Raw genomic sequence first — 21894 nt, 5'->3', positions numbered from 1 at the left:
AATGGATCCCAAATGTCAAGGCCAGGGTGTCTGGGAGTTCCTTGGTGTGAAGTTGAGTTTCTGCCCTGTGATCCACTGCATATCACAGATGCTCTGAGCTGGTTTTAAATCTGCAGCCATGGCATCATGCCAAGTGGTGAAGATGTGTGTAGTTGTAGTAATTGCTCTGGGGATTCACCATAGCCTTTCTCTCCTCCCATCTTGTTCAAGAGTAGTCTGCACACCTTTTGCTTTAGGGGTTAAAGTTACATGGCCAAACACCTCTTTAGGAGTTGGCAGACAAAGCCAGCTATTTTCAGCATCTTCTTTTAAGCGCTCTTGGAGACAGACTACAGGACAAAATAAGATAATTTACTTTTCCTGTGTGTTAATTCTTGTGTTATTAATCAATCTTACTTATATTTGTGTTTTTCTAAGCAGAACAATTCAATATGGTATGTACTTGCTTTAATTAATTTTGGCTCATGGAAGGACCAGGTTTTAATTATAGAACACTTTTTCAATGCATAACATTTTCAGAGAATAGGAAGTTCTTTTTAAACCCTGTCTCTTGGAAGCCATGACATGTAAATGCACTGCGAGGTTAACGTGTATGCACTTAATGTCAGGAAGGAGACTTAAACCTGCTAGAAAGTCTAGAAAAGCAGTTAGAAAGGAAGAGAATATTTTTCAGCATGTTTGACATTTGGTGCACTTTGTAGAGAGGGAGTGCACAAGAGGGAAATGAAGATTAAACTTCTTAGAAGAATCCATGGCAGGTGCATTCTTTCTGTCAGGAAGTCTCCCTGCAGTTTGGAGAGATGAAAATGGATAGTCTGCGTTCTCAGAGAATGCAATGGGAGTATGCTGTCATGTTTCTGCTGAGGATTTCCTGAGAACAAGCCTGTGAAACACAGCACTGAGATAGTGAAACCTAAATTATGTATTTCTAAGCACTGGCTGTGCTGGGTGAGACAATTATACACTGAAAAATGAGTCACATTTTACTGAAAGTGCTGAGCTTTCTGCCTGGTGGAGGTGTTCCAAACTCTGGATGGATGTGAGGGAGAGTCGGTGTGCTGTAGCTCAGGGTATCCCATGAAATCAGTGGTTAATACAGAAAGTCCTCAGGATCTACTGGTGCCAAGTTCCTGCTCTCTGGGAAAACTGACAGAGTACTTCTAAAATAGGCAAATGTGCAACTCAGTCCTTTTGAATGAACCAGCAGACTTCACAGCACACGACTTTCATTTGCTCCTGGCCACTTGTGTGGTTTTATGTGACAGAAGGTGTCTTGCAGGCTCTCCTGTGGTGCCGGATCCATTGGGAAGGGTGCGGGTGCTGTCTGGGGGCAGACAGCTCCAGGTTGCAGTTGCTGACAGGTCTGATGCTGCATCTTACACCTGTATTGCTTCAAACGTGGCTGGGAGTGCCACCAAAGAGTACAGCCTGCAAGTGTACAGTAAGTGCCAGGAAAACTCTGATCATGGCTTACCAGTTGTGAGTAATGTTATGGGAGGGTGAGCCGGGCAGTGATGTTGAGCTGCGGGATCTCCAGAGACGGAGTGCTGGCTGTAGGACAATTTAGAGGTAGTTCAAGGAGAGTGTTATGTCATTAAAATGTTGGCAATTTGGACCTGTAGCTTGACCAAGACATTGCATATCCCTGTTGAAAGTGCACAATCCACTGATGTAACCCCTTTAGTCTTGCCCCCAAGCTGCAGTAGTGATGACAACTGAATGAACTTAGATTTCTCTTCATTCCCTTAGACTTTACTATATTTTTGTTAGGAACAAAAGGAGGTATTTTTAAACAATCCCACAGAGATTAAAATCTTCCAGAATCTGTAGGGATTGATAGTGAGGGAGGGTCTTTTTTAATTTAATTTTTTCGCTTGTTTGTATTTTAAAAATTGCCTGTAAGTTAACATTTTAAAAATAATTTTTACTTTATGCTGTGGGAGAGGGGAAAAGGAGCTGATTTGCCTTTTACTGGCCCTGCTGCTCTGGAAAATTGACTCAGCAGCAGGTGCAGATTCTGAAGTGCAGCCGCCAGTTGACTCTTACACTGCGTCCCTTGTTCTTCCCTAGCTCGACCAACTATATCCAACAGTGGTCCCCACCCATCAGAGGTCGTTGTCACGCAGGGAGGTGAAATATCCCTGGAGTGTGAGGCTCAGGGCATTCCTGAGCCAGCAGTGATGTGGCTGAAGGACGGGCGGGCGCTGGACAGTGACAGGGACGTGGCGGTGCTGGCCGGGGGCCGTGTCCTGCGGCTGGAGCGTGCCCGCGTGTCCGACACCGGCCGCTATGTCTGCGTGGCCACCAACGCTGCCGGGCTGGCCGACAGGAAATACGACCTCAGCGTCCACGGTGAGTGGGGGTACGTGGAAATTCACCACTGGGTGGCCAGGCAGTGGTGTGGAGCTCAGTGCACCTCCTGGATCTCCTGCAGGGGATGCAGCTCTAGTTGCAGGAAAAGCCCAAATCCTGGTTTATAACTCCTGAATATTTTAATATTGTAGCCCTCTTTCTATTAATATCAATCTACCCTGAGTAGCTTTGTTGCCCGAGATAACTAGGATATGGTACAAATTTTATGTGATATTGGGGTGGGTGTCATGATGGGAAATATTCTGTTGTGGAGAGAGAAACTGCTCTTACTGCCACTTACCCTCAGTAAACTAATATTTGAGTGACACAACGTTTTGTGAGCAAAAAGAATTTGTATCTGCTCTGAAGTATGGCTTTTCCTTACTCTTTGCTGTAGTTCCCCCAAGTATTGGTGGTTACCTGCAGCTGCCTGAAAACATCAGCACTGTGGAGAAGAATCCCATCTCCCTGGTTTGTGAAGCCTCAGGAATCCCCTTGCCAGCAATCACGTGGCTCAAGAACGGGTTGCCCATCACCTTGAACAGCTCGGTGCGGATCCTCTCAGGTACAAAAGCTGGAGGGCAGATGGCAACATCTCACTTTGTCATGCCCAGAAATACTCTTCATTGGCTCTCCTATTTATTTTTTTTTCCACCTCTTCCTCTTCACAGTTGTTTTACCATTTAAAGAGGAAAAATCTTTGAAAGATCAAATGACAAAAACCAAAGCACATCTCTAATTTCTATGGGTCTGTATATGAAACCAAAGAGAGCCTCAGAAATAAGTGCATGTAAAAGCATTTCTGGCAGTGTTGTTTCTTTGACCTTGGATTTGACACTGGCAAGTAGAAATCTTATGGCAATAAGTTTTGATGGAGTTTCCAATACTCTGTGATAGCCACCCTGCAAAGCCTGCATCATGAACCTAAGGAAACTATCAGGCAGGTTAAGAGCTGGAAGGTGTTTAAGAGCTCAGCTGAGACTGCATTTGAAGCTGATAAGCTTCAGGATATTTTAATGAGTGCAGCTTTTAATGTTACAGATAGTCCTGTCCTGTGCTTTCCTATTTTTGCATATGGTGTGTGGAAAAAGGAGTGGGTGTGTGATTATTTCCCAGTATGAACCTGGCTCTGGGAGCTGCTCTGTATTCCCTTCTGTCTCAAGTTACCATCAACAAAAACAACATCTTCTGGGCTTGATTGTTTCTGTCCTGCCTCTTGCTTTCTACACCCACACTAATCTCACCTCCCGGATCAAGAGTCAGGAAGGGAGAGACAAAAAGATGTTTATTGTGTGGGAGGGGAAACACGCCAGGGCTCAGGGCTTTGTTTTCCTCCAAATTTTGTGCTTCAAAAAGCTACACATTGTGGTAGTGAACTGTAGCCAGCATGGCACTTGGAGTTTTATTTGTGCTTGTAAAGCTGTAAACAACAACAACAACAAACATCCTCCTCTAATTTTGGAGTTAAATACTTTGCCAAAGCAAGATTTTGGTTCTGTTGACTGAAAACATACTTGGCATTGTAGATAATTTCAGTGTGTGGACACACTGCTGACAGCTTTTAGTCAGTTAATTCAGATCATGGAATCACAGAATATCCTGAGCTGGAAGGGACCCACAAGGGCCATCCAGTCCAACTCCTGGCCCCGCACAGGACACCCCAACAACCCCACCCAGTGCTTGAGAGCATTGTCCAAATACCAATGTTTGCTTTTGATGATCATTCCTGCATATCTTCTGGGAAAAAGAAAAAAAATCCACTGTACCCTTCCTGCTTCCCATGCAGCCCATGCCCTAAGCCGTACATGGGCTTTAGGAAGGAGAAGAGCTTCTGTTTAGCCAAATGTAGAAAATCTGTCCTGCCTCAGCACTGGAGGGCTGGGTGTGCTCTGGTGTGTGATGCCAGGAAAGGTCACAGTCTCCTGCAGGCAGGTTTCTGCTTCTGCATTGGCCTTGTGCAGGGGTGGATGGGAGAAGGGATCAGGGAGACACGAGGCTGGAAGACCTGAGCCTCCCTCAGTCTCCCAGTGCTCCCTCTGGCAGGCAGGATTCCTTGGGCAGAGACACATTCATTAACCAGCTCAGCAGTTTGTTCCCCCAAGTGCATGACCAGGATCATCACTTTCTGGGCTATGTCCCAGCAGTGAGAGCCACAGACAGGAGCTGCCCAGGGTAAGTGTGGTGTGGATTAGGAAATGGTTGCTGATGGGAAAGCAGCTAACCAGAAACTGGGAAAAGCTGCAGGCTGGCTGCCACCTTTGGCTTCACACTCAAATGCTCCATAATGTCTGTTCTGCTGTTCCTGTGCCAAAAAGCAAGGAAAGAGAAGTTACTCTGTGATGGCAAAGCAGGGATATTCCTGATCTTTGGTCAAACATACTTGCAAATCTTCCTTTTAAACAAACATATCTGTACAAAGGTGACTTGACAACTACAGAGTCGAGAAGAATCTGTTCTTTAAAACAATTGCATGTAAACCAGTGCTATTATCAGCTGTTACTATCATTATTCATGGCACAATTAATGCAAATACTAGAAGGGAGAAGTGGAATTTTATTCCTTATCTGTACATATGAAAATACCTTAAGGGTATTTATAAGACAAGGTATTTATAGAAACAAGCTTATTTTTGTGTGTACACACATAAAAAGCACTGATGAGGCATTATTAATTTTCCTGCATATTCATCTAGAATCTCAGTACAGCAAAGCACTCTTGTGAGTGAAAACCCTGCTGTCTGAAGCACTGTGTGCTGTCCCAATTTCCTGCCCAGCAGTTTGTGTTACAAGCACAGCGTTCCTGCCATGTCCTAAGTGCCAATCCATGAATCCCGTGCAGTGGAGCAGGGTGTGTGTGCCCTGCCCAGCCCTGGGATGGTGCTGGGTGGCAGAGCAGGGTGTGTGTGCCCTGCCCAGCCCTGGGATGGTGCTGGGTGGCAGAGCAGGACTCTGATGCTGTTTTGGCTGTCTCAGGGGGCCGGACACTGCGGCTCAGCCCCGTGGGCGTGGCAGATGAGGGACATTACACCTGTGTGGTGACCAATGCTGCAGGAGAGGCCAGGAAGGACTTCCACCTCTCTGTCCTGGGTGAGTACCTGCTTGGGTTTGGGGCAGCACAAGAGAGGGGTTTTGTACAGAAAGAGGGAGGGCATTCTGTATACTTTGCTGGTATTTTAAAAAATATTATGCCAAAACATATGCATAGGGATTCTTAGGGGAAAAAAAAAAGTGAATTTGATACGACAGACAGAAAATCAGGTTGTAAAGAGAAGCTTCTTCTGCATAGAATTATAGAAACCTGGAAGGGTTTAGATTGGAAGGGACTTTAAAGCATGTCTCATTCTAACCACCCCCTGCCCTCCCCCCATGAGCACCACTGCCCCAGGGTTGCTCCAAGTGCTGTCCAGCCTGGCCTTGGGTACTTTCAGGGACGGCATCCTGTGCCACAACCTCCCCACCGTCTCTGGGAAAAATTCCTTCCCAATATCCCATCTATCCCTCCTCTCTGGCAGTAGGAAGCCATTCCTCCTTGTCCTGTCTCTCCAAATCCTTGTCCAAAGTTCCTCTCCAGCTCTCCTGGAGCCCATTGAGGTGCTGGAAGGGGCTCCAGAGTCTCCCCAGAGCCTTCTCTTCTCCAGGATCAGCAATCCCAACTCCAATGCAGTGGAAACCTTCAGTCAGCAGAGCCTTTAGAATGACAAAGGATATAAACCAATGTGGTAGGGGGTGATCCTGCTTATGTACTTAGACCAGGAGTTGTCCAGCAGGCTCTTTAGATGCTATTTGGAACCATTAATGTATTATTGTATCACATTGCTTAGTTTTGCAAATCAGTGTTTTCCCCAGAAAACACTACTTCTCGGTTTAGTGACTGTTATTTTTATCAATAGCTGTCAGAACTGGCACAGAACTGCAACTTTTCTCTCAGCATTTCTGTGTCGAATTTTGTTCTCAGTTTCCTTTCTCTGAGGTGCTGAGCACCCTCATGTTCCCTTGCCTTCAGCTGATTTGGGCATATTCAGCCGGTAAATGATAACTCCCATTCAAGTCAGTTCATGTTTATTTGATGAGCTCATGGAAGTGTAAGTGTGGTAGAATGGAAGAGATGGATAAACACTGGAAAGCATTCATTGTCCAACTGTTTTCTTTGGAAGGTTTTAGTTGCAGGGTGTTCTTGAGGGTTCTGGAAATCTCTATTGCATAGGCTTTGTTTTCCTTGAAGAAAAATGCTCAGTGAAGCTGATTTCAAGTGGAAAATTCCATTGTTCAGTCTCTGTTCCCTCCCCCCAGTAATTTCTTCATCTTTCTAGAGGAAAGTTACTGGAATGGGTCCTGACAGTGGCACAGAATCCTCACCAGTCACTGTCAGTGGGAACTGTACACAGACATGCCAGGGTTTTTCTAGATTATTGTCAGAGGCACAGCAGTTTGCAGGCAGAGCTTGCACAATAAGCACAATATTTATACATTTGAAAAGGGTTTGGTGTGGCTTTGCCATATTTGTGAAATGAAGATGTGCTGATAACTTACTGTATTATTTTGGAGACAAAGCAATGAGTTGTTGTCTTTGTTTATCAATAGTAGTAACTTCTGGTCTGACTTAAGTCCTGAACTTCATGATTTGAAGTTTTGTTCCCCCCATCTGTTTCCTTCACTCAAGTTAAAATCCTTCATTAGTTATCAGAAATCTGGTGTAACATTCTTGTCTCTGTTGACAATGAATTCTGCATATTTCCATGATTCTTACTTTTATAAAACATTTGCTTCCAACAACGAGCGGGATCACAAATAAGCTGTTAAGTATATTTTAATTCCTTTCTTCTTAGGTCTTCTATCTAGGCTGAAAGTTTGCATTTTGCAGGATTATTAAAACATAAATCTGGCTCCTTACTGTGACACTTGTGTTACAAAATTTCCTATATCTCTGGGAGATGGAGCTACTTTCTAATAACTACAAGTCTCCTTTTCAGCCTGTTACACTCCATGCCTTCTTCGACTTGTAGTGCCTGTTTCTTTTGGCCTGATCTACCAATGCCTCTACCTTGAAAGAAATAATTGATCACAGCTTTTAACCAGCACAGCGACTCTCCAGCGTGCTCATAATCTGCCCTCCACATCCAAAAGTTGACCAGGATAATTTGGAAACATGTCAGCCATACAGTAGGAGTTCCTTGCCTCGGGTTGGCTGTTTGAGGGGGTGGGGGTGGGATAGGTATTTTGGGGATTTTATCTTCTACTTCCCTAGAGAAATGTAATTTGTACCACAGCAAGGTGCCTTTAGACCTATGTAGTAGTTCATTCCCATATGGAATTAGCTGTATTTGCAGAGAACACTGATAAGCTGTGGCACAGCATCCACTTGTTGGGAATCTGTTGTATTGCTCCTGGATTTTTATGTCAGTTACCGTGTAAGCAAGCGCAAACAGTGGTGAATTTGTTCTCCTAGTCCTGTGTTCCTGGGCTCATCCCTCCTAGCAGCACCATGAAGCAGCCTGTTGTGTTTCAGTGTTGCTGAAACCATGCTGATGTGTCCTTGCCTGTTGCAGTGCCTCCAGGGATTGTGGGGGAACATGCTCTGGAAGATGTGAAAGTGAAAGAGAAGCACAGAGTTACCCTGACGTGTGAGGTGACAGGTAAAAGAAAGTTTATGATTTACCTTTGCTCGTCAAAGCGCGGTCAGATCACTACTGGTGCTGCACAGCCTGTTTTTAAGGGGATTTCAGTTCAGCAGGATTTTTAAATCCAAGATTTAACTGTGATGCTTAGAACAGGGCTAAGCACTCTTTGTAAAGGTTGGATGAGATGAATCAAGAGGGATGTTGCTGTGATATTCCTTCTCCAAAGGCCTGTGGAATTTCAGAGATGGTGTATATCACTTCAGGAGGTTCAGAGACTTCAGAATGCGTTTTCCAAAACTTCCCTCATTGAATGTACATGAAAAGCACACCTGAAACTGTATTTTCCTGTTTCTCAGATATCTTGGTATATCTTAGAGGTTATGCACCACCTCATGTTTGCTATTTTCCCGACTCTATCAAGGGAACCCTGTGCCGCAGGTCACGTGGCTGAAGGATGGGCAGGCTCTGGCCGAGGCTGAAGATCCCAGGATCTTGTCCAGCGGGCAATCCCTGCAGATCTCCGAGGTGCAGCTCCTGGACACGGGGCGCTACACCTGTCTGGCATCCAATGCTGCTGGGGACAGGAGCAAAACCTACAGCCTCAACGTGCTCGGTGAGCAGCTGGGCTGCCTCTGCCACAGGAGCAGGCAGCTTGGCAAGAGTCCTCTTGGAATTCTGTAGGGCTTTTTTGACAGCAGTGCACAGGTTGCCTGTCTGTGATTAGAATTTTACATCTTAGTAATTGATAAGTGATCATGGTTTAATAGAAACACCAGTGCTGTGCTTTAGACACCAGAGCTGGAACATAGGGAGGCTTCACAGGATATCATCCTTATGGAATGGGCAGGACAGCACTTTGGCTTACTGTGATTCAAGGAAGGAGCATCTGAAGAGCATTTCAGATTGTGATCTCTTCAGAAAAGCTGAAACCATTGAAACCATCTGCACTCGTCATTTTGTTTTGGTGGGTTTTTTTGGGTTTTTTTGTTTGTTTGTTTTTTCCATGAGGGTTATTGCACAACAAAGTGCAAACAATGATGAGTTTGTTTTCCACAGCCTTGTTCCTAGGCTCATCCCTCCTTCCAGGATCATCAAGGAGCAGCTCTGCTCAAGGAGTGATGGCTGGCTTCCTGGGGAGCTGTGCTTGACAAAGGCACGGGTGGGAGTGAATGCCACTGGTTTGGGATTACTGCTGACTTCAGGACAAAACATAAAACCAGCTGAATGTTGTCTGGGTGTGGGTGTTGTCTGGGTGCTCTTTGTAGGACTGACTCCCAGCTAGCTGAAGCTGCAGCCAGATACCTAGACTGATCAGGGACCAGAAAATGGGCTTTTCAGAGAGGGGCTTTCCTCCCTCTGGTTACTGATTTTGTTGTTCCCAGTGGCTCCAAGCATTGTGGGAGCAGACAGCCAAGGGAATGCAGAGGATATCACCGTTATCCTCAACAGCCCCACCTCACTGGTCTGTGAAGCTTATTCCTACCCCCCAGCCACCATCACCTGGCTGAAAGATGGGAATCCCTTAGAGTCCAGCAGAAACATCCGCATTCTGCCAGGTAAACTCTGTTCTTGTTGGGAAATAACACCTGATTCTTTTATTGCATGTTTTTCTGTTACAGACTTCTTCAAAAAAAATCAAAGGATATATTTCTATGAAGTGCAATGCACTGGCATGGGTGCCCAGAGAAGCTGTGGCTGCCCCATCCCTGGAAGTATCCAAGGCCAGGCTGGATGGGGCTTGGAGCAAGCTGAGCTACTGGAAGATGCTCCTGCCCATGAATGGGCTTTAAGTTCCTAGCACTTCCCATTCCAATATTTTTAAGTACTTCACATTAACTGATTGTTTATTTGTGTCTTATTATGTATTTATCCTTTTGTACCATCAAGCAAAATGATGGGAAAATTCATATGAGTTAGTGATGAATATAAATGACTTGCAATTAAGTGTGGAAATTAGATGAAGAGAGATATAAATTAATAAAGAGAATGAGGTGGGATTTTTTCCATGTCATTAGTAGCTAGCCATTTTTAGTTAGTAGAATAATTTCTCCCCAGAATAATTTCTCACTGAACTCCATTTTCCCTAGTATTTGTGGAAGTGGAAAATGGGAGCAAGCTTCAGAGGGAACACTGGATTACTGTAGATGTACAAGTACCTTACTTTGTTAACTGCAAGTGTTGAGAGAAAGAATGAGTCTTGGCTAAATATCTTCAAGAAATTCCCTGCACAGATTTCTTGAGGAAATTTGTTAACAAATTTCCCAAGAATCCATAAGCCACAGGAGTTGCCCCACAGCACTGCCATGAATCATGCACTCATTTGTTGCACGTGGTAGTAAGCAGGCAGTTTTTCTGCTTTTCAAAGGGCAGATTTTGGACCAAAGGGTTGGAAATATGCTGGAAAAAGTATTTAAATAACTGGGGAGCAAGAGTGTGGTGTGAGTGCTATTAAAGGTTGGTGTCTTTGGCAGGTGGACGGACCCTGCAGATCCTGAATGCCCAGCAGGACAGTGCTGGAAGATACACCTGCATAGCCACAAACGAGGCTGGGGAGACCCTGAGGCACTATGAAGTGAAAGTCTACAGTATGGCAATGCTTTCAGTTTTGGAAATTTCTTCTAGTTTTGCATTCTTCCATTTTCCCCATTGCAGTGTTATCTGTCCTGGTGAATACAAGGTTTCCTATTAATGGCTTTGCTGAGCAAACATCTGCATTAGCTCCTGGCATTGCTGGAGGACAGACACCAGAACAGTTGATGGTTGCATCCTTTGCAATGCTACAGTTGTGCTAAAAGCCTTTATATCACCCAGGGGAGGATATTTGAGAGACACTGAACTCCACTTTTCTCTGAAATGTTTCTTTTGGTGCTTATTTTCAAGTCAGATGAGAGCAGCACAATGGGAGATGTGAGAAGAGAATCTCCTGAGCACAGAAACCATTTTAGAAAAACAGGAGAGGGCCTCTAACATCTAGTGGGACACTTTATTGAGGAAGGTAAAACAGAAGGATACTATTTTTATATCCTTCTGTAAGATTTCATATGCACAAAAGTTTTCCCATTCAAGCCTCTGTCAGCACATTATCCTTTGAGCATTCTACCTAAATACTCAATTTTAATGCTAAAACTCTTCATTATGGGCTCAATCAAGCATGATTTTTACCTTTTTTTTAAATTTCCCAGTCTGATTTGGAATTGGTTTGCTCTCTTACAGTAACCATACTGTTATTTAATTACAATAAGTCCTTAATAAGGCCCCACTGGATTTGGAATAATGAGAAGGTGACAAGCGAGTTCATTACTAATGCATGACTATGTGGGAATGTAATGCCCTCCACCCCCAAATGCCATTGCAAATGTCATTTATTAGGATACTGTAAGTATTAGGGGAAAATTTAAAAATTCCCAGTGGAAAAAAAGAGTAGAAAATGCTCTGAAAGCGTTTTACATAATTTCAAAAATATTATGAGACCAAGCTGGGGGGTAGCTGAAGAATTTTGAAATATTCTATTTTCCTTCTGATTCAGAAACAAACAGGATTTTGCAACACTGGGATTTCAGTGGAAATGTTGAATTTTTACCAGCTACCCTGAGTCTGGACTTGTGATCCAGCATATGTTTCTGGGAATATTAGTTTCCATTAAAATGCTCTTTACTGACTACAATACCCCAAACTTTATAGAATTGAAGCCAGGCAGGTAATAATGAAGTGCTGTAGTTAGGTAGGGCTCTAGTCAGGTTTCCATGTTTAAAAACCTGCATGTTTAAAAGTGTTGAACCATTTTCTTTATTTTTGTACATAATAACTGTACTAAAAATAGCTGAAAATACATACATACAAACATATATATATATATATATATAAATATATATATATATATATATATATATAAAGTAATAATTGGGCAAGAGGCAGTTTATTGGGGGAATGCTATGCTTGCTTTCCAGGAGGTTGTCATCTTATTCCAGTTAATGTTGAAATGCTGCCGCAGCCAGTAAGCCCTGACAGTCTCTCCGCTCTCTGCCTTTGTCTGTGTGCAGTTCCACCCACCATTGCCAAAGGGGATGTCTCAGGGACAGGGCTGTCCCCCAAGGAGGTGAAGATCAAAGTGAACCACAGCCTGACCCTGGAGTGTGAAGCTCAGGCCATTCCTGCTGCTGCCATCAGCTGGTACAAGGATGGACAGGCCAGTCACAATCTTGATTCCTTCCTCTGAGACGTGGGACAGGGACAGCTGTGTTCCCTGTCCCTGGAAATAGCATCCATGCAGGGCAGCAGGAGTCACCCTCACTCCCTGCTGCTGGCAGAAGCACTGCCTAGCAGTTTCGAGTGTTTGCTGGCACCCAGACCTCTGAAAATCGATATCCTGGCTTTTGGTGGGTGCCTGGCAGTGCCTGAGACACCGGGGCTGGAGTTTGCAGGCCTGGCACTGGCCTGTGCTGGGAGAGGGAGTGCCCTTCTTGGCAGGAGCATGCCAAGAATGGTGTGACCACAGGGCCCGTGGCTGTTCTGTAAAGCCCCCAAAGGCCCTGTTATTTACAGATGGTTCTCTCAAGTGCTGCCCTTGCAGAAGTTGCAGAGCCTCCCCCTTGGTCCTGGCAGAGCTCACAAAGCCACAAGAGCATCTGTCTGCTCTGGAGGGGGTGAGGCACAAGTCCTGCCACACACAGCGCTCCATGAATCTGTCTGGAGAACTTGGGAAGGGCAGGACCATGGGGACACACTGAAATACAGCACAGGGGATGAATAAAAAAGGAGCTGTGCTGCTCTTCTGTAAGAAAGGAGAGTATACTCTTTTACTTGAGCTGTTCTTGGAAGGGCACTCATGGAGCAGCTCTTCCTGGATTTAAGGAGCATGTGGGAATAACGTGGATGATCACCTGCTGGCTGTTTCAGGTGTGCTCTGCTGTTCTGGGATCCCTGGGAGTCCTGCCTCTGTTACCAAATAAAACCTCAATTTGGGGAGTTAAGAGGACCCCAAAGGCAGTGACTGTGCGCACCTGACTGCCACTGGCACACCAGCTGCTGCTCCTTAGGCTGCCCTGGGTGAAAGACTCTCACTCCTGTCCATGGACTGAATTGTCCCCTGCAGGCCAGGAGTTCAGTGCTGACTCCCTAATCATGGAAGCATGGGCTTATGGCATGGTTTGGGCTGGAAGGGACCTCAAAGCCCATCCAGTTCCACCCCTGCCATGGGCAGGGACACCTCCCACTAGACCAGGCTGCTGTTGTAGATGAGCATATCTAATGTATTCTGGACACACAGGCTGTGTCACTGCAGCCTCTGCTGTCACTTGTGAGCCACATTTGGGCACAGGAATATCTAATCCTGTGTCTCTTTGTGCTGCTGCTTTGTCCATTCTGTGTTCAAACCGTGCCCTTGCTGGCAGCAGATCTGTAGGATGCGTTAGATCCATTTGTTCACCTTACTGAAAACTGTGAGTTTTCCAGGTATTGGAAGCTTGGCCAGTGAGTTCAGGGATTGGATCAGCCTGATTGGATCCAATGTCACAAGAGCCCTGGCCTGATGGGAATGGCATTGCTCCTCTCAGCAGTGTCCTGGGGCTAGGAGTGATGGAAAATCACATCCTTGAGGAAACCAGCCACCATGATCAGAAGGATGCAGATGCAGAGTTTTCTGAAAAGAAAATTGTCTCCAGGATCTTGGAGCTTGATTGAGTTTGCTCATATCACTACCACAAGTCTGGCTGTTTCTGGTGTGTTCTTTGCTGAGTATTAATTTTCATTTGAATTGACATTGCAGCCACTGCAGACAGATGAGCATGTCCTGATCCAGGGCAGTGGCCACACCCTGCACATCAAGGAGGCCCAGGTGTCAGACACGGGGCGCTACACTTGTGTGGCCTCCAACATTGCTGGGGAGGATGAGCTGGAATTTGATGTAAATATACAAGGTAAAAGGGGAATAAAACTCTCTTGGTAGCCTGACTTTCTAGTATTCTGGGATGTTGGAATTAATAATTTTAGGTCCTTTACCCTTGCGTGGTCAAACCCAATGCTTTTGTGTTCTGTGTGACTTTGGTTTCAGGGATATTTTGCTCATTGCTGGCATGTAGTATTTCATTATTCTTTTATATGTTGTGTTTCTGAAATCAGTGCAATGACATAGCAACTCTGATCTTCCTCTAAACGCCATGAAAAAATTTGATTTTGAACTAAGACATACTTTACTTTTCTGTTTCAAGTAGTATTTAGAGGCCCCAGACATAAGCATCCTGTTGGCCTACTGTGTGTCAATACAAGGAAACAATCATGAGTATTTTCTGAAAATTTAGACAAAATGAGAGCTTGAGTGAAACCAGATACCTCATTGTTTAAGTATTTTTGTTGATGAGTACCCTCTGTGTTTGTTACCAGGTCATCTTACACTGTTATTTTTATTCTTCAAAAAAATACTCAGTAAATTGCTCAATTGCTCATTCTAGGAGTTTTCCTGGGTAACTTAATGTAGAGGGAGGGGTTTATTTAATACACTTAATTTTTATTGCTGCTATTGAACATTCTTATTTCTTGACTTTGAAACCAGCTATTTCTGCTGCAAAATGCTAACATTATTCCTCTTCTTTATTGTAGTTCCTCCTAGCTTCCAAAAGTCTTACAGGGAATGGGAAGCTGGGAACATGGTGGATGCACAAAGAGGTGGAGAAATTAAAGATGTGATTGTCAACAACCCCCTCTCACTGTACTGTGAGACCAATGCTGTTCCTCCCCCTGTGCTCACGTGGTTTAAGGATGGGCATCCCCTGAGCTCCAGTGACAGAGTGCTCATCCTGCCAGGTGGGTGTTCAGCTGGCACTCTCTGCCCCTGCACCGAGGTGATCAGAGGGATGGAGCAGCTCTGCTGTGAGGAAAGGCTGGGAGAGTTGGGATTGTTCTGCCTGGAGAAAAGATGCTTCAGGCTGACCTCATTGTGACCTTCCAGTGCCTGAAGGAATTGACAGGAAAGATGGAGAGAGGCTGTTTACAAGGGATGGAGGGACAGGACAAGGGGATATGGACTCAATTAAAAGAGAGTGGGTTTAGATTGGATATTGGGAAGCACTTCTTGGCCATGAGGGTGGGCAGGCCCTGGCACAGGGTGCCCAGAGAAGCTGTGGCTGCCCCTGGATCCCTGGCAGTGTCCAAGGCCAGGTTAGAGCACCCTGGGCTAGTGGAAGGTGTCCCTGCCCATGGCAGGGTGTTGCATTGGATGATCTCTGAAGTCCCTTCCAACCCAAACCATTCTTTGATTCTATGGTTAAGAAATGGCCTTAGTGCTGGTATTTGTGTAGTGATGACACACTTCTCCTCTTCAGAATCCTTCTTTAATGTTCTTTTCAGACTTCGTTACCTGGAAATGTTTCTCTCCAGTCCTTGGCCTTAAGTTTTTTCTTTAATTTAAGAAGTAGTCCCTAAAATGGTGTGAATGTCACCACTGAACTCTCACAGTGAATCATGGAATCGCAGAACAGTTTGATTTGAAGGAATCTTAAGGCCCATCTCATTCCACCCTCTGCCATGGGCAGGGAGGGACACCTTTCACTAGCCCAGGTTGCTCCAAGCTCCATTCAACCTGGCCTTGGACACTTCAATTTGTTGCAGAATGAAATACAGCAATGATACCTTCTCTCTGATGTGTTCCTGATTTATTTCCTTATTAAATTTACTTTGACAAAAATATAATTTGAGTAGAAAAAGCCTCTTAACCAAGAGGTGAGGCATGGACAGTGTGTTTGCAGCTGAAAAATGGCCATAATCCCCTACTAAAGCTTGTGGGGAAGGGAAGGAGCTGCCTATAGTCATGAGTGTTGCTATGCAGAGATGGTTTGGGATGGAGTGTTTAAAGAAGGGCAGTGGTAAAAAGGGAACACCTGTTTGTCCATCTTGTTCGTCTCTTGAGAGAGCAATGACAAATACTTCCAAAGTGTATTCCTAAGCTCTCCTCTCCTTCTGAAGGTATTTATATGGCTAGGCTTTTATGAAGAATAGAGTGAAAAGTACCTCTAAGCCTCAGAAGTGGATCTGTTCAGTTTGGAACAGAATATTCTGTGCTTATATTTCCTTTTGCCTGTTCTGTGCCATCTTACTGAGAAATATTTCTATTTTTGATGGAAGAGTAATGCCTGGCTACATATTGCTACAGCATGATCTTCCTTTTTGTGGAATTAATTCCTCTTTTCTAACATTTCAGTATGAGCATGGCTGCACTCCAACTATCCGCCTGCAGAAGAAGTAGCCAGGAAATAAAAACCTTTAGCTACTTATAATTCAGACCAAATGCTGACCATTCATAAGTTTGCTTGCTCAGGTCTCTGGTGGGATGTGGTGTGGAGATGATGGAGAGTGCTTGATGCTGCCTTGGACTTTGGTTTGCAGGAGGCCGGGTGCTGCAGATCGCACGGGCCCGCGCGGGGGACGCCGGCAGATACGCGTGTGTGGCGGTCAACGAGGCGGGGCAGGACTCCATCCACTACCACGTCCGAGTGCTCTGTGAGCTCCTCTTCTCCTCTGAGTGCCAAAAAAGGCTTCTCTGCAAAATAACCAACCATTGCAGTCCAGGAGTCCCGAGTGTTTGTCAAGTTTATTTGTAAACCACGACGTTAATGTGTTTAGGGTGCTGGAGCTGTACAGAGTTGTGTGAACAGAGTGCTGATGTTCTTAGTTCCATGTGTGTAGGTTATTGTTATAGGAACTCAGTTGTGTTACAGCTCTCAGCATTAACCAGAAAGATAAGCATAGGTAAAAATCCAGCTTTTATCTTGGTATCTCTTGTTCTCTCTTCAGCTTCCCATTGAGAATTGTGACCAAGATTTTCTCTCTTTCTTTATTTTGGCCATAATTTTCTACAATACCTGCAGAACTCCTGAAGCCTGAAGGGAACTGAGGATTTAGATTAATGAATGCCTGTACAACCATTTTGATGACCTTTTGTGTTTGTTGATGGACTCAAATGTTTTAGCCTTGGGAACCACTTCTCTGCCTTTATGGTGGTGTTATATCACTGAAAATACTGATTTATTGTTACAAAGGAAACATGCCTTGGAAATCATCTTTTATTTTGATGGCAAAGAACACAGTGGAATAATTGGAAGATGGGTTTTCACCTCTCCTTCTCTCTGTGTGCTGTGAATAATTGTAGTTCTGCTGCAGTCCTTGGAGTTAGGCTGAGTTGTTCCAGCTGAACTACTCATGGGATGGCTTTATCTTTCATTGGATTCCCTGGAGGTTTCACTCCTTCCTCCTGCAAACCCAGTCTAATCTCACAACCATCTGAGAGGTGCTGAGTGAGTGTTCTTGTCGCCTTTGATCCCTGCAGCTCCTCCATCCATCAGTGGGGCTGACGGGGACCTGCCTGAGGAGGTGACTGTGCTGGTGAGCAAGGAGGCAGCCATGGACTGCATTCCCAGTGGGAGCCCTTCCCCAAGGATCACCTGGCAGAAGGATGGCCAGCTCCTGGAAGAGAATGACAAACACACATTTCTGTCCAATGGAAGGAGGTTACAGGTACTGTAACCCTTTTCATAGTGGAAAACCTGGGTTTTGGCAACAAAAAACTGTCTAGTTGGGCTGAGTAGGAAGTATTTTCTTTCTCCTACAAGGTGCTGCAAACATAAGGAGTTTTTGTCCTTTGTTCTGTCACTCACCTGCTGGTTCTCACTCCCATATAATTCCTCATATCCAAACATTTGTGGGATCATGCTACAAATCACATCAATTGAAATCACGTGCTTTTAAATATTACTGATTTTTTTGAGAAAATAGTGAAAATAGTGTATTCTGAAGAGCTTCCCTTCCCATTGATGAATGAAATGGAATGAAATTGAATAAAACTATGAAAGCAGAGAGCTGGGCTTAATCCTCTCCACTTGCTTCTTTGGCAGCGAGTTGTCTAAATATTAGCTCCAAAGCCATATTTTGTCTTTTTTTGCCTTAGATTTTGAATTCCCAGATAACAGATACTGGCAGGTATGTCTGCATTGCAGAAAACATAGCTGGAAGTGACAAGAAGTATTTTAACCTCAATGTTCACGGTAAGTACTCTCATCCATAACTTCTGTCTTCTGTCGAGTGCTGGTTCAGCTTGGGTGTGTTATTTTTAACAGAGTGCTCAGAACCCCTCAGCTTCACTCATGTGAGTCCTACTGGGTGTGATGGAGATTCTGACAGACCAGAACTCAAATATCAGTTTAAAGTACCTTGACAACATATGGCTCTTCATAACATGTGGCTTTGGCTCCTCATAGGTGTTCCAGAAAGGTGGGAATGGTAATTGAGGGAGCCTTGTGTGGTGGCTGTGTTCATCCAGTTGGGGTTGCTGAGCCCTGGAATCATGATTGATAAGTAGGTTGGATTATAACCTATTTGGATACATTCAGAAAATGATTTTTTTCAAAGAAATTAATGATAGAAAGCATCAAACAAAGGTACACAGCTTGTAAAAGCTTGGTTTTTAGAAGTGTGCCCTTTGAAGTTCCTTTCTGTTCTCTATTTTTGGTTTTCTTGTGGAGTTACAATAGGTTTAAAATAAATGTTGGCTTTATGCATCAGAAATCTAAGACAAATACAACCAAGACATTTTTCATGAAACAGTCTCCACTACCTTCCCTTCCCTCTACCGATAACTTCAGAAAATTAAGACATCTCTAATTAACATTTCAGAAAAAACCCAAACTTCCCCTTCTATTTCTGCCCACTTTGAGCTTTCCATCCTGCAGAGAGAAGAAGTATCATTCCCACTAATTCTTCTGTACCATTCCATGTTTCTACCTGGCAAGGAATACTGGCAGCTAATTTTTTTCTGCTTTATCTCATAAAAAACTAGGGCTGTCCTTTCTCCTACCTAAAAGACAGTACCAGCATCCCAGGAATGTGAGGAGACAGCTTATAGCACCCAGAATAATTGCATGTTTTCCTCTGTCACACATGCAGCAAATTTACCTACTACATAGCACAGATTTATAGCACTTTTTGCTACTCAGTAATTCATTTAGCCAAAAATAGTGTTGTCATGGGAAGAATTTGCCCTGGAGTTGTTCTCTGAGAAGTTATTTTCTGGACAGACAGTGGAGTCTGTCCAGATTTCCTGATGTGACTTTTGCATTTAAATCAAAATATTTCACTTTCCCTGACAGTTGTGTTTAAATTTAAACTTCTGTCTTAAAAATATTTGGTTTTAATGACTATGGCTAAATACCATTCTCTTAAAAGAAATATTTGCATGAAGTTTGAAACTCAAACAGTTTTTCTAACTCAACAGTATTACCAACTTAGGTCTATTTCTCTTAATGCAGTTTAATTTGAAAAATTAGAGTGTAGCTGTTCAGGAAAAGACCACACAGGGTGAAGCACTAAGGAAAATGCATTATCAGTAAGCAGAAAGATCTGTGTTTTGTCAGTGTCAAAAAAAAGGCTATTTCCCAGCACTTTTATGTGTTTATAATAGAACTGCTCTCATAAATTGAAATAAAATACTAAAGATGATCCGCTTTGTTGAATTGAAAAATTCACTTCTGGTCTCCAAGGTGAAGATAAAATAAATAAAATTAATAAAAACCAATAAAACTAAAATAACACCTTTTAAAACATAGAAAATAAGCACCCAGATTTAAAATAGGGAAATAATAGGTAATTTTCATGCTGAGTGCTATATTTGAGCCCATGACTGTGTCTTTATGCACATACAGATACATTTGCATATGCAGATTACCTATGGTACATTTGTGGGTGTTTTTTACTGCAGAAATTGAAATCAACCACTGACACAATTTAAACAAGTTTCATTAAAGACAGCTGAGATTTGGCCCTATATATTAAATTGCCCACTGCCAATAATCACATCTGCGGAAAATGAACTGTAAAAGTAAATAAATATAAATAACTATCAAATGTCATCAGATCAGAATTCTCCACTTGCTCTAGTGAACCATTTTATCCTCTTTATCAGGGAAATATTCTTCAGTTATTCCAAGCTGAAAAATATGGACTGAATTCCCCATTTACATGGGCTGCTCTTGTTTGTGCAGTGCCCAGAGGAGCCGTAAAGTTGCCTAAATCACTGGTTTGTGTCACTCAAGTGGCAGCAAGCAGCTGGAGCATTTCAGGGGAAGATGGGCCAGAATATTTCAATGTTTCTGTCTTTGAAGAGGAGGATTCCATCTGTTCTTTGGAATGATTTTTCCACCCAATAAAGCCAAGAACATGCTTTTGCCTTCCTATTAAGTGTTTTATATATCCCCACTGCAAAAATATGGCAACTAGAGCTTGGGGGTTATTAAAAGGAAGAGATTTACAGTTCTTTCATTCTAAATCATTCTTGTCGAAAGGTCACATGTCAAACTATTCTTGATTTAAAAATTCTGGTACTTGTAAGCTTAAGGAATGCACCCCTTGGAGCAATGCTGCATGCCAGGATTTTCCAGCGCTTAGCTCACTGCTAAGCAGCAGGTTTGTCTGGTTGACAGAATCACTCTGACCTGTGTTGGGAAGAATAAGTTACAGTTTCCATCTCTGTAGGTGGAAAATGGACTGTTGCAGAGAGAACAGGAGCAGCAAGGAATCAGAAGGAAGTGATAGTCATATCATTTATCCTGACAATGGGAATTTGCTCTGTTCTGCCTCACACAGCAGATGTCCATGAGCAGTGTTGGAAAACTGGCAGTGCATTGTCAGGATCTCATGTAGGTTCACTAGCCCTCCCAAGCCTCCAGCACAGAAGGACTGCAAATGAAATAATTGACATTGTTGTGAAGTATAGGCACAGGAATGACCATTAGATTGTTTCAGTCTCATTTCCAGGTGCATCCAAAAAGCAGTGGATCCATTCATAGAATGTGAAAGATTCTTGCAACCTGACCCTTTGCCAGAATGCAGCAGTTCAGCTTTAATACAGTAAATCATGATCTTGTGGGAAATCCTTTGCTGATGCAGTGATAGATGCTATTAATGTATTTCTCTCTCCACAGTTCCTCCAAGTGTTGTTGGGACTAACCCTGAGAATCTGACGGTGGTGGTGAATAATTTCATCTCTCTGACTTGTGAGGTCATGGGCTTTCCACCTCCTGATCTCAGCTGGCTCAAGAATGGAAAGCCTATCAGTTCCAATTCCAACACTTTTATTGTGCCTGGTGAGGAATTTCAGCTATTCTGCAGCCTTCGGGCTCAGCTTCTGTCTGGTTTGTCGTGGCAGGGCCCATGGCCACTCTTCGTGGGGCACAGTGCCTGTACTCTGCCTGTTGCACCTGCAATTCTAAACCAGCCTTTGGGATTGTCACAGTCACCACAGAGCAAACCTCCAGCCTTCTCTCCTCGCTCCAGGTGCTCGGACGCTGCAGATTCCCCGAGCCAAGCTGGCAGATGGTGGAGAATACACTTGTACTGCCAGGAACCAAGCTGGGGAAAGTCAGAAGAAGAGCTTCCTAACTGTCCTTGGTTCGTGTTTTACTGTTTTCTGAAATACTGTCTATTGCTTGGGAAGTGTGGGGAGGTTTATCTGCTTTATGGAGTTGTTACAGCACAATGCAGAACTGAGTCTGGGCTCCTTCCCCAGTGCCCCCGAGCATCAAGGCCCAGGGGGGCGCGTCGGTGACAGTGCTGAACGTGCGAGTGGGCACCCCGGTGACCCTGGACTGCGAGTCCAACGCCATCCCAGCCCCGGTCATCACCTGGTACAAGAACAGCCGCCTCGTTCCCGACTCTGCTGCCGTGGAGGTCCTGGCAGATGGGCAGACCCTGCGGATTAAGGCTGCAGAGGTGGGTCAGGCTGGGGGGAGGCTGCATCTGCCACTGCTCTGCCAAGCAATTATTTCAGTCTTTAGTGGTGTATCTTATTTGCTGTACATGGGAGATGTGTTTTCTGGAGGCTTTTCATCCTGTGAGAAGCACTTTGAGTTGGCAGAGACACAGGTTGTTAATGGCTCTAAAGTGTA

At 44.2% G+C, this 21894-nt stretch overlaps 1 protein-coding gene across 1 annotated transcript in view; it reads left to right on the top strand.

The window, feature by feature from the left end:
• Positions 1 to 21894, top strand: part of HMCN1 (hemicentin 1) — a 167586-nt gene that overhangs the window by 104705 nt on the left and 40987 nt on the right. Inside the window, exons 44-60 of the mRNA XM_068199489.1 lie at positions 1280 to 1441; positions 2071 to 2352; positions 2750 to 2917; positions 5325 to 5438; positions 7898 to 7984; positions 8391 to 8582; positions 9352 to 9525; positions 10441 to 10554; positions 12010 to 12155; positions 13734 to 13884; positions 14564 to 14767; positions 16346 to 16459; positions 17286 to 17473; positions 17904 to 18000; positions 20932 to 21093; positions 21284 to 21397; positions 21516 to 21718. Of these exons, the coding sequence (XP_068055590.1) occupies positions 1280 to 1441; positions 2071 to 2352; positions 2750 to 2917; positions 5325 to 5438; positions 7898 to 7984; positions 8391 to 8582; positions 9352 to 9525; positions 10441 to 10554; positions 12010 to 12155; positions 13734 to 13884; positions 14564 to 14767; positions 16346 to 16459; positions 17286 to 17473; positions 17904 to 18000; positions 20932 to 21093; positions 21284 to 21397; positions 21516 to 21718 (2672 nt within the window). The remainder of the gene's footprint in view (positions 1 to 1279; positions 1442 to 2070; positions 2353 to 2749; positions 2918 to 5324; positions 5439 to 7897; positions 7985 to 8390; positions 8583 to 9351; positions 9526 to 10440; positions 10555 to 12009; positions 12156 to 13733; positions 13885 to 14563; positions 14768 to 16345; positions 16460 to 17285; positions 17474 to 17903; positions 18001 to 20931; positions 21094 to 21283; positions 21398 to 21515; positions 21719 to 21894) is intronic.

The sequence above is a fragment of the Anomalospiza imberbis genome, chromosome 9 (assembly GCF_031753505.1).
Source record: "Anomalospiza imberbis isolate Cuckoo-Finch-1a 21T00152 chromosome 9, ASM3175350v1, whole genome shotgun sequence".
Classification (NCBI taxonomy): Eukaryota; Metazoa; Chordata; class Aves; order Passeriformes; family Viduidae; genus Anomalospiza; species Anomalospiza imberbis.
This window is presented reverse-complemented; position numbering and strand designations above follow the sequence as displayed.